At 37.0% G+C, this 13,448-nt stretch overlaps 1 protein-coding gene across 1 annotated transcript in view; it reads left to right on the top strand.

Annotated features, from left to right (window-relative positions):
• The window catches only part of rtf2 (replication termination factor 2), a gene marked incomplete at its 5' end in the record, with an annotated part of 87,855 nt that extends 74,951 nt beyond the window's left edge, over positions 1–12,904 (top strand). Inside the window, 4 exons of the mRNA XM_081379691.1 lie at positions 2,410–2,523; positions 2,740–2,791; positions 4,988–5,062; positions 12,100–12,904. Coding sequence (XP_081235817.1) covers positions 2,410–2,523; positions 2,740–2,791; positions 4,988–5,062; positions 12,100–12,299 — 441 coding nt within the window. The 3' untranslated portion in view covers positions 12,300–12,904. The remainder of the gene's footprint in view (positions 1–2,409; positions 2,524–2,739; positions 2,792–4,987; positions 5,063–12,099) is intronic.
• Between the last annotated feature and the right edge of the window lie 544 nt (positions 12,905–13,448).

Below are 13,448 nucleotides of genomic sequence, written 5' to 3'. Positions count from 1 at the left end.
CAGTTTAAACGGGATAGAGGAATAATCTATGCGGAGAGACAGACTGGGAATTAATCACTTTTATGCATGTTGAGCTTATAGCGTGAGAATTCCAAGCTCCTCTAAAATTGAGGTAATATGGGCTACTGATAAATCTGCATTAGAGACATATAGCAAAATATAATTTGTATATAATGAAATTTAATGCTCAACCCCATTCCGAGTAAAGTTACCAGACTGACAAAGTGCTACGCCTATTGCAAATGACAAAGGGGAGAAACACCTGTCTGGTGACTCTCTGCAAAGGGAAATACTCAGAATATGTATTTTTTGTGCTCACAGATACTACTGGGTAATCATTTAACAACCTAATTTAAGAAATGAAGTCTTCTGAAAAGCCAAACTGTTTAAGAGTGTTCCTCTCTACCCTGTCAAACGCCTATTTAACATGGAGAGAGATTATAACTTCATGTTCATCTGGCTGAGAATTTGTTTATATAACATTATAAAGACGATGCAAATGATTAAAAGCGTTACGACTATGAATAAATGCCATTTGATCACTTTAACATATTAGCCAATAAGTCCTTGAATGAGTAAAGAGCCCGTTCTTCCAACTATAATTTAAAATCGACATTTAAAAATGAAAGTGAAAATGTCCTGTAAGACTGACAAAGGGTAGGATCTTTTTTTATCTTTTTGAAGAAAAGAAAGTGAAGCTTGTTTGAGTGTTGGAGGAAAGCTGACGAAAAACTGTGGAAAAAAGAAGAGGGGGCATGATTGGACATGACAATACTTTGATGCGTGCTTGTTGTAAAAGATGATATGATACTCTTATCTAAGAAATAATCTATACAACTGTAGGAGTGGTGAACAGGGAAATCCTTTTTCTCTTCATGACAGTATTCATGCCTTTCATGTCGTAAAATCTAAGTCAGATTTAATAAGCTTGGACATGTAATCAGAAAATAAACTCTTCACATGTCTACAGAACTAAATGTACTGAACATAAGTGCATTGATGCAGATTAACATAAACTAAAAATTTTCAGGACCAAATAGTTGCTTTTTCAAATGCACCTTATAAGCAACTCAAACTCGCAGTGCTTTCAGATGGAACAGAGCTGTGCTTCACTGACAAGCTGCACATAAGAAATAACCGCACTTAGCCAAATCAGTTTAAGTGCGATTTCGGGATAATTGCGATTAATCGTGCAGCCCTACCACCATTTTACCGGAAGTCCAGTCACTGTTCTTGACTGAGTAACTGTATGTTTTATTTACAGTGGGGAGTTTTATTTTACATTTGAATACAGTTTCTTTATCTGAATACCTGAAAATCTTAAAAACACTGTTTGTCTCAATCGTATCTTTGTTCAGTTGTATTTATTTGTGAGATTGCTAATATTTTTATCTGTTCTTTTTTAATTACGGAGTGTTTACGTGTCTTTAATAATGCTCTAAATTTTCTATTAGTTGCGTTAGTTATTTTGTCTGGTATTTTTATACATATTCAGCTACAATGAAATGTTTTGCAATAAGACTTAGAATTAATGTGAATTATATCTAATTATTATTATTATTATTATTTTATATATTTTTTCCTTATTGGAATCGAAATTAGGATTCGATAAGAATCGAAATCGATAAGCAGAATCGCAAACGATTCAAACGATACCCAGCCTTATTTGTGACACATTATTATTATTACATTTTGGTGACTTCAGAATTCATATACTTCCATTATATAATATTTTGATGACTTGTGCTACTAGTGTGGAAAATAATTAAGTCTGAGTAGATATGTCCAAAAGATTGACTAGATGTGTGTATTTTCACCAAAGTACAAGATCATCTTATCACCTTCAGGAGAGGTTTGTTTTACAGTAGATATCAATGTTTGTGTGCCAGTAACTTTTGCAAATAAGACATTTACCGGTAGATTACGTCATTTTCCAGTGAAGCTATATTATCTATTGCTTAGATCTTAAGCCAAGTTTGATTGCTCTATAATTTATACTGTTTTAAAATGCAATGCAAATCCCTTCTAATGCAATTGATTTTTCTTCTCTCCAAGACAGTGCCATGAATATATTTCCATGTGTAACTAGCGTAACTTTGAATGAATCATACGCCTCATTTAGTCTCGTACAACATTTCAGCAAAGTTTGAGCCCAGTGGTAAAGGTTGCTCATGCCTCAAGTCAATAATTATGTCATGATTTGTACAATTTTTCTAACTAACTAGTCAAACCTTAAAACGCAAGCACTTTAGTTGTATCAGAGAACACCGTGATCTCAGTGGTTGATTGAAACTAATTGAGGTAAACCATGTTTTTTTTTTTGTGTGTGTGTGTCATTTATTTAAATAATTGAATTTTTCATTCATTTAAATTTTCATGTTCTTGTTGTGTTTTTTTTTTTTTTTAAAGTGTGGAGATCCTTTCCAAGAAGACGACCTTGTGGTTCTGAATGGGACTAAAGAGGAAGTGGAGAAGCTGCAGAAGGCCATGGAGGAGCGCCGAACAAAGGCTAAAACTTCGAAAGTAAACTGATGCCTTGCTGGTGTAGAATTACTGTGGTGTTTGGGATGTGCTTGATGGGAAATGAGATTTAAAAACCACCATTAATGCAAACCCATATCCGTAATCTAATTCACTGAGAGGAAAGGAAATGAAAATGCTAAACCGACTGAACGATCACAAAGCATTCACGCTTGTGATATGTGTTAAAAACTATTCTTATTTTTTCTTACTTTGCAGAAATCAAAGAAGAGTAAAGATACTAAAGTCTCCAAGAAGCAGGATTCAGCAGGTACAGTAACACATACGGTTTGCATTATAAATCACATTAAAGTTCTGACTTTCTGATCAGTATTTCTTGTACAAATGAATCCTTATCAGTGACGTCATTCATCCTTAGCCACATTAAAGGAAAGGTTCACTCAAATGAAAATTTGGTATCATTTACTCAACCGTTTCTCATGCATTGATTATTTGTCAGTGAATAGAAGAAAGAAATTAATACGTGTTCCACCAGAGAGTTCGAACCTCTTTTGTCATGAGACTTGATTCCTTGACAAGATTTGATTCCACTTAATTTCTGTGATGATATATATTGCGCAATACAATTCTAAAGAAGCATGCATGCATGAATGAATTTTAGAGGAAGATTTTCAGCGGATAACTTTCACCTGTTCCTTACACAAAACTTGTCATTTGGCTTCAGAAGACTTTGTGTACAATATACCACTTTAGTGCTGCCTAAAATCTCAGTTTTGTTGTTAGAGCTGATAAGTTTTATCAGAATGTTTAGTTATGCATTACAGAGATAATTCCAGTGGGTGAATTTGACTCTTTGTAAACAGCCCCTTTTTCCCTTGTGGGAAAGTTGTATTGGGTTTACCGGCTTTACTGGTATTGTATCATCAAGACAGCAGTGTTGAAAGATCGAAAGTAATTCAGACAAGCTCATGTTAGCACATGCTCTACTGTTCAAAAATCTGGGCGCAGTTCTCAGTTCAGCATATTAGAATGATTTCTGAAGGATCATGTGACACTGATGCTGAAAATTCAGCTTTGATCACAGGAATAAATTGTATTTTAGAATACATTCCCATAGAAAACGGTTATTTCAAGTCGTGATAATTCACAATGTTAATTTTTTTTTCCTTTATCAGTGAAAAGTAGTCTTTTGTGAATAGAAGAGACCCTAAACCTTTGAATGGTTGTGTATAATGGCAAAGTAAACGTCTATAACCAGATGAGCATTCTCACTGTAAGAACATAATCTTAAAACAAATCCGCCCCTGTTCTATTGAACAAAGTTAGACTTTAATTAACTCTGCAAGATAAACCTCAAGGTAACCACTTCACAAATGCATAACTGGACCGAAGTAAAGCTTGTGATGAATTTCTGCTTTTGTGTCAGTCACACTGAATTCTGAAGAAGGGGTTTTAATACAGCTCGAGTGTTATGGGCAATATCTGTGACATGCTGTTGATGTCCACAGAAAATAATTTACATTTGTGCAAACAAGCCTGGCTTGAACGCCAAGGCTTGTCAATAATTGTCAAGGCGCTGAGTTAAGGACATGGTTTCCAAAGTATAGCCACAAAACCTAAGCATTTTATGTATTAAAATATGATTAGTGTGAGAAAATTGCTTGTTAATCTTGTCTGTGAACAGTGTAGCTTTTGCACAAAACCAACAAGCCAAGGATACCAGAAGGGTCTTTATAGATACAAATTCAACACTGCTTTAACAACATACAATAAAAAAAAGCCCCATAGACCTCTAATTTAAGTGCATTTCTACTAAACTGAGGGGGCAAGTCTGTGGTGGTTGACAGTATGCCACAGATTCTGTGGAAAGTGCTTTTATTGAACCCATAGCATTCCTGTATAACTGTACAAGTAAATACGTGAGGCTTGAATAAAGGTTAAACTTTGCTTAGAAATAACTGACTGGAGTTATCAATGTAGGACAAATGTCAATATTAACAGAATTTTATTTTATCCACCCTTTTAGTTTTGCTTCAGCATAAATCAGGCTAAAGTAAAGTGTACATGTGATTGATTATCCATATCCATATCCATAAATATATATATATATATATATATATTTAGTATGTTTTCTGTGTTGGGATGCATAACTGTATGAGGGTAGAAGATGCATAATAATGTCTGTGAGCTTTTCTAACGTCAGGATGTTAGATTAAAACATGAACATGTATGCATTTTGTTTGAAATTGACATGCAGTGTGGCTAACTAAATTTTAAACATTAGCTTTAACAAAATGCTGTATAGAATAATTTGTGAACGAGACTTCATGCAAGTATCCATAAGTATCAACTCAACCTTATTATCATGCATATTCTCTGAAAACAATGTTTTATGCTGTTTAAACGTCCCCTATAATTGTTAAACTACTTATTTTAGGTACTTTACTAAACTAGTGAAACTACTTTATTTAATTGTGTTTTTTCTTATTTTCTCTTCTAATGGCAGAAAGCTGTGATTTACCCAAAGACACATCAGAGACTAAATCTACATCACTGAATGGAGACGACGGCAGTGAATCAGGTATGCCAGGGTACAGAAGGGCTGTGGCTAGATTTACATTTTAGATTGAATGTAAATGGTTTAGAAAGCTCAATTGTGTATGCGTTGGTTTCTGAAATGAGGAATCTGTATCTGTACGGGAGGGGCCGAATGAATGCATGTAGATGTGATGTATTTCATCATCGTTTAGGAGGAAGGAAAGGGGAACTCCTCATGGAAATATGTTGCAATTTAAATTCGAAAGAAATATATTTCAATTGCATTCATTCCTGATATTACACAATGTAGTCAGGTCATGTGAAACATTTATCATTGCATACTGGTTCACAGATTATTTATAAATAGCAGGGAGTATATACAGTGTTATATAGTACTGTAAGCACTATCATATTTTATTTTTGTTATATCCATCATGACAGCAGGGGAAGAGAAAATGTGTCACTGAAACATGACTATGCGTTCATAAATGATTAATAAGTGATATGTTCATTATTGTATGTATGTTTTGTATATTCAGTTGTAAGACATTTAAAATTGATTAGTTAATGATTAATCATTTACAAAACATGAATATGCGGTTCATAAATGTTTAATAAATGATGTTATTTTTTTTTGTATGTATGTAGCAATTAGAGTGTGCAGAAAGTGTTGTAAATGCCTTGTATACACGTACAGATAATTTGTAACGCATGAATAAATCATTTACAACACTTTCTGAATCCCCTAATCTAAAGTGTAAACTGTTCATCACTTGTAATTGTGTTAGACATCATTCGTAGATTACCACTTCAAGAATCAGTAAGGCATAAGATCAACGAATCGTATTTACGAATGATGTGTAACCATAGACTGTAAAAAAAGATGGACGACGCTTTTTTAAAAATGTATTGCAGTACGACAAGAGGCTTGTTAAAATAAAGTACAATCTCCTCAGTCCTCCGAAGATCCAGAAAGAAATGTCCGTTGGTGCTTCAGTGACTACTTCGCTCAGAGAACCTGTCAATCACAGCTGTCAATCATGACGTTACACCACCGCATCACGTAACTAACTAAAAACCAACTTATTTTAGAAACAGACACTTGAACTTACATCAGCGTGATAAAAACGAGAGCAAATGAAAAAAAACACCTTTGGAAAAAAAATATTTGAAGTGTAATTTAATTGTTTAGTTGGTCTCACGTCCCGTTGAATAACACGGGGAGGCGGGGCTTATGACCTATACTAGGACCAGTCACCGGGGGGCGATCGAGACGTTTTGGCTTCACTTTTTAGGGCTTGTGCGGCACGCTTGTGTGTAACACATTTACAAGTGATGAATAGTGTACACTTTAGATTAGGGGATTCAGAAAGTGTTGTAAATGATTTATTCATGCGTTTACTCATCTATAACAGGTGTAGTGTAGTGTAGTGTGTGCTGCAGTGTAAGTGCTGACTGGTGAGGGGTATAGACAGCTGTCCTCTGTAGTGTAGTGTGTAGTGTAGTGTAGTGTGTAGTGTAGTGTGTACTGCAGTGTAAGTGCTGACTGCTGAGGGTATAGACAGCTGTCTTCTGTAGTGTAGTGTAGTGTGTAGTGTAGTGTGTGCTGCAGTGTAAGTGCTGACTGGTGAGGGTATAGACAGCTGTCTTCTGTGTAGTGTAGTGTAGTGTAGTGTGCACTGCAGTGTAAGTGCTGACTGGTGAGGGTATAGACAGCTGTCTTCTGTGTAGTGTAGTGTATTGTAGTGTGCACTGCAGTGTAAGTGCTGACTGGTGAGGGTATAGACCCCTTCACGGTTGACGTCACAGGAAAATTCTAAGTTCGCAGTGCGCATGTCGGGGTCAGAAAGTTCATTCCATCCCATTGAATTGTGTGTTAACCAGAGAATTTCTCGTCAAGAAAAAAATGCCTACTTGTTGCGTCGTGGACTGTTAAAATCACACCGGTTGTGGAGTCAAGTTTTTTAGGATTCCTGCAGGATCTCATCCGTTTAAAAAAAAAAATAGACGATATCTGTTCAGATCTATTTTTTTTACAGTCTATGGTTCAGATAGATACTGCTAACGTTATCTGCTAAGTAGGCTAGCATGACACAGGTCACAATTAATGCCAGATATCGAACTTCACCTAACTATTAAACCAGTCTACAGTTTACAGAAAACATTTGTTTACTTACCAGCTTAACTAACTTATACCGTTGTTGTCACAATAACGTTAACTGTCAATAACACAATAACACTACAAACACGAACATCTTTGATCGTAGCATTGTCCCTGTCTGCCCGTTTATTATATAAAAAAATACACATACTTAACAGTGTTAAATTTGAAAAAGTACTGTTCGACAGAGCTGCTTGGTTTGTTACCACATATCTGCGTGGTTCCTTGGCGATGAAGATCCACATTTACGGCTATCCAACACGAAAATGCAGCAAGCATTTCACAATAATTTTCTTCAGATAACTCCAAATTTCTCCCACACACTGGACTTGATTTTTGATGACTGTCGACAACTTTACAATCTCCACTAGCTATTCTTCTCTTTAACTCCTCAGCATCCATCTCGACGACTGCAAGCAGATCGCACGCGCAGTGATGAAATTTTAAAAGTGAAAGATCCTGGGAGGGCGTGGCGCGTGGGCCAATAAACTGATGTGGATTTTAAATTATTTTATCAACTTGAAATACAGGCATATTTTTGTAGACGTGTTCCTAAAAATATGAATATATTTTTACGTTTGCATGTGATAGTTTTAAACCCGTGTTTAGACCCGTATTTCCCCCGTGTCCGACCCGACACAGTTGGATATTTTTCACTCGTTTGAGCAAAATTTGCAGGTCACCCGTCCGAACCCGTGCAGGACTCGTATCAGGCAGACAATCGCCATTAGCTAAAACAAGTTTATTATGGTTCTGTTCCCGTTCCTGTGATGGCAAAGACAGTGCATACCCTTGACACAATATGCCGGTCTATTAGCCGCACCATTTTCTGACCCCATGCTGCGCGCGCACCCAACCTAGGCGTTCGATGTTTACAAACATTGAAGGGGTCTATAGACAGCTGTCTTCTGTAGTGTGTAGTGTAGTGTACTGTAGTGTAGTGTGCACTGCAGTGTAAGTGCTGAATGGTGAGGGTATAGACAGCTGTCTTCTGTAGTGTGTAGTGTAGTGTGTAGTGTAGTGTGTGCTGCAGTGTAAGTGCTGACTGGTGAGGGTATAGACAGCTGTCTTCTGTGTAGTGTAGTGTATTGTAGTGTGTAGTGTAGTGTAGTGTACTGTAGTGTAGTGTGCACTGCAGTGTAAGTGCTGAATGGTGAGGGTATAGACAGCTGTCTTCTGTAGTGTGTAGTGTAGTGTGTAGTGTAGTGTAGTGTGCACTGCAGTGTAAGTGCTGACTGGTGAGGGTATAGACAGCTGTCTTCTGTGTAGTGTAGTGTATTGTAGTGTGCACTGCAGTGTAAGTGCTGACTGGTGAGGGTATAGACAGCTGTCTTCTGTAGTGTGTAGTGTAGTGTACTGTAGTGTAGTGTGCACTGCAGTGTAAGTGCTGAATGGTGAGGGTATAGACAGCTGTCTTCTGTAGTGTGTAGTGTAGTGTGTAGTGTAGTGTAGTGTAGTGTGTGCTGCAGTGTAAGTGCTGAATGGTGAGGGTATAGACAGCTGTCTTCTGTAGTGTGTAGTGTAGTGTGTAGTGTACTGTAGTGTAGTGTGCACTGCAGTGTAAGTGCTGAATGGTGAGGGTATAGACAGCTGTCTTCTGTAGTGTGTAGTGTAGTGTGTAGTGTAGTGTAGTGTAGTGTAGTGTGTGCTGCAGTGTAAGTGCTGACTGGTGAGGGTATAGACAGCTGTCTTCTGTAGTGTGTAGTGTAGTGTGTGCTGCAGTGTAAGTGCTGACTGGTGAGGGTATAGACAGCTGTCTTCTGTAGTGTGTAGTGTGTGCTGCAGTGTAAGTGCTGACTGGTGAGGGTATAGACAGCTGTCTTCTGTAGTGTGTAGTGTAGTGTAGTGTAGTGTAAGTGCTGACTGCTGAGGGTATAGACAGCTGTCTTCTGTAGTGTAGTGTGTAGTGTAGTGTAAGTGAGTAGTGTGTACTGCAGTGTAAGTGCTGACTGCTGAGGGTATAGACAGCTGTCTTCTGTAGTGTGTAGTGTAGTGTGTAGTGTAGTGTGCACTGCAGTGTAAGTGCTGACTGCTGAGGGTATAGACAGCTGTATTCTCTGAAGCACATGGAGTCTAACCACTGTGCACTGATGTGAGCAAAACATACAAAATGTTAAAAAATATGTATTAAACATTTATGAAACGCAGTCATGTATTGTAAATGATTAGTTAATCATTAACTAATCAAATGTTAATGACTTATAACTGAATCTACAAAACATAAATAATGAATATATCACTTATTAATCATTTATGAATGCATAGTCATGTTTCATAAATAATTAAAGCTCCAATATGTAAAAAAAAAAAAATCACCACAAGAGGGCGCAGTTTCCAACAATAACAAAGGCGAAGCTTGATGACGCTATGAAGGAGGTGACGATGGGAGATGTCGTTTTTAATGCGTTTTCACCATCTAGCGATGTATCTAAATTGAATTTATGAATCATGATCACGGATGAGGTAATTTATTCGTTTTTGTATTACCTGTATGTCTGATCGTATTATTTTATGTCATCATAATTAATGAACTGCAAGGAATGTGAAATGTTATGCTATATTATCCCGTTACAACTTACAGCTATTTGTCATTAATTCGTATTAGGGGTTGCACGACTACTGATTTCTGCTAGTCGATTTCTTATCAAAACAATACTCGAGTTACTCGACTACTCGTCGTTTATGCTACTGTATATGAAAAGACATGAAATAGCTAGATCTTATCAATAAACATTTATTAATTCATAGCCTAATGCAACAATTACATAAGTAAACTCTCAAAACATTATAATTATGACATTTCATTTTAAAATTTTCATGTAACAGTCTAAAGCTAAATAAATAGCCGTTCTTGCCTTTCATTTCAGACGTCTGCTTCTAGGGGCCGTTCACATATCGCGTCTTTTCCGCGCTCAAGGTCGTTATTTCAAATGTAGGCGCGCGGCGAGCGCACTCATAATTAAAGCAACGGACGTGGTGCGCTAGTTTTTCCAGGCGGGTTTTTTCTTCTCATCTCCAGAAATATATCTAGTAGTAAAGCTAATGCAAGGGCTAGAAATAAATTAATCCTTTGCTGAATGATACTTCGTCGTCATCATGGAGAGCGCAGTTTGGTTGCATAGCAACGACAGACGCCACGGGAGCGCGAGCGCTTGTAGGAGACAGCGGCACGGCCGCACTTTCCACACGTTTTTAGACGCAATATGTGAACGGCCTCTTGCAGAGTTGGCCAATTACAATATTTTTGTCATCCTTGATGAAATACTTCCACACATCTGACGCGTGGTGTCTGTTGGTGACGTTCGCCATTTTTAATTAATTTATGGTTAATGGACGCTCGAGTAGTCGATTGTTTCCGACAGCGTCGACTAGTGGTTGTAGTTGTCGATCTATCGACTACTCGACTAGTCTATGCAAGCCCTAATTCATATCTATTAAAATCATCTTTACTGTAACTATTACGTTACTTGTACAATAAAAAACATTTGATTTGCTTACCTGTCTATCAATACACTTGCGAGAGCAGAGTCTCTGTCAAGTCCAAGATTGTTGCGCAGCTCTCTCCATCTCGAAAACGCCTGGCCGATATTTATCCGGGTTTTATTCCTCCGTTTGTCACACTGTCTGCGTGTATCCGAATATGGACGCTTTCGTTTTGTTGGCACTTCAATACTCGCAAAGAGTCATCGTGATCCATAACAGCTATAACCATACAGTCTATGGCAATAACGCTATAACCACCACTTCCGCATTTGACCATGTGATGTTCCGGTGTGGTGGAATATCACATGGTCCACACCGGAAAAAAAGGATAGTGCAGACATTGCGTCACTGAGAGGCGACATTTCTTTTCCGGGACGGACAGTTATTTAAAATCAGAATTTCTCTGAAATAAAAAATCTTTGGAGACTTTTGAGATATTGTAAGTACACAACTGGAGGAAATATATCACACTGTGCAAGTTATTTTCAGAAATTGTATTACAAAATTGTTACATATTGGAGCTTTAATCATTTAGTATATCACTTGCTAATCATTTATGAATGTTTTGTAAATGATTGGTTCATCATTAACTCTAACCACTTATAAATGACTTACAACTGAACGTTATTATAAAGTGTTACCGAAATCGAACATTTCTGATTATTATCAGACGAATTTGTAAAAACTGTGATTCATTTTTTTCAGGATTCATTGATGAATAGATTGTTCAAAAGAACAATTTATTTGATATAGAAACTTTTATAACATTCTAAAATGTCTCTTAGTGTCACCTTTGATCTTTGCTGAATAAAAGTAATTTCTTTCTAAAATAAATCTTGACCTCAAATTTTTGTACGGCAATGCGTTTTTAATATTTAGAATTATATGCATTTATGCATTTGGCATACGCTTTTATCCAAAGTGACTTATATGCATTATTTAAGTCCACATTTGGTGTATTAAATGCATGCATATGGAAGCATAGGTCCACTATGACCCTTAATGCTTATATATGCATTAAAAATATAATTGATAACAAGACAAAACATCTTAATTGCCATCCTTTCCTCAAACTGTGGAGCTCTCATGTGAATCTGTGGAAGCCACATGGGAATTTACTGGCAAATTATTTACCCCCATATGCAAATTAAGTGGTGAATTCATCAAGGGACAAGTCAGGCCTCTGGATTATCTTGTCCTCAAAAAAAAAAAAAAAGAGATTGAGAGCAGCCTGTATGTGCACAGAGAGAACAAAACGAATTTAAGATTATAATCATGCCACTTTTGTCAGACTGTTTATATGTTTTTATGACAGCATTAAACACAGAGGTGAGTCATGCAGAATTATGGATGAGGGTCCATGATAGTTAGTGGTTTGCATGTAACATCTCATCCTGACGCTTATGAATGCTTACTAATGTGTTTTCCCCGCTCAGCTCCGGGACCGTCCACATCCAGCGAGAGCTCGAAGACGTTAAAGGCGCCCTTGGGGCTCGCCATCGGCAGCAAAAGATCAATCCAAGCCATGAGTGATAAATCTGAGACCTACAAGTCTCTCTTCACGTCCCACAGCTCTGCCAAACGCACCAAAGACCAGATCTCCAACTGGGTCACACACACCCCGTACCACTTCTGAGTGCGCTCTTCCTAGTGAAGCTCGCCCTCTAGTGGTCAGGCACTTCACACCACACTGTCTGCTGGATTAGTGCATTTCTTTTTCACCATCAGTAACATTGCATTTTGTATTTACCTTGATTCGATCATCTTAATTTTGTTGCATGATTAAGTGTTTATTATCATTATCATTATTTTACTGGATTGTGCTTTGCAGATCTTATTTTAAACCACTTAATTGCAGTAAAACAAGTTTATAGGCAGATATCTTTGTGTGTTTTCCATCCTCAGGAACATGAGCGTGTGTTCCTGAAAGAGCTTGTTGTATCTAAAGAGTGTTTCTTGTTACAGTATAACTGAAATCACCCACTAGTTACAGTAGTCATGCATTGTACTTTTAAAGATGTGTTATTTGTGGATACAATAAAGGTCATATCTGGGAAAATCATGCACCATTTCTTTGTATTGGTTAGTTATGGCACTCAAATTCTGCTTTTGACCACAGGGTGGCAGTAGATGCCTATGAATAAGCGCTTTCCCAGTCAATCCCTGTTAGATGAGGTGTATCTGACTCTGCTGTTTCTTTATGTCCATCTGACAGGAGAATTAATAAATCTAGAATCCTCATTTATTTTCAGGTATGTGTCTTAATTCCTGTGTGTGTGGACTGGTAAACTACATTATTGGGACATAATGTCCCCACAAAGATGGCAATATCCAAAATCCTTGTCCTTGTGGGGACATTTTTAAACAAAACGGCTTATAAATGAGACTAAGTCGGGTTTTTATTTATTTATTTTTATGTAAAACTGCAAAATGACAAAACAGGTTTTTAATGGTAGGGTTATTTTAGTGGGAAAGAATATACAGTTATAGTTACAGTACACAAATCATTGTCTATGGAAATTCCCCATAAAATATGAAAACACAATGTGTGTGTGTGTGTGTGTCAGCAATTACAGCAATGTGCGTGAGAAAGCTTGAGAAATACATACCTAGAATGTCAGTCAAACTTTAAAATGCCTTGTACTGTACTGTAAGACTTTTGTACATGTTCTGGAACATGTTTAAGGAAGCTGTTAAATATAAAGATACATATTTAAATATAACGCTTATTTAAAGAAAGCATTGCAGGCCTAAAGAAATAATATAATGTAGGCAGAGGAAGATT

This window comes from Scardinius erythrophthalmus (genome assembly GCF_964197995.2).
Source record: "Scardinius erythrophthalmus genome assembly, chromosome: 12".
NCBI classification, from domain to species: Eukaryota; Metazoa; Chordata; class Actinopteri; order Cypriniformes; family Leuciscidae; genus Scardinius; species Scardinius erythrophthalmus.
This window is presented reverse-complemented; position numbering and strand designations above follow the sequence as displayed.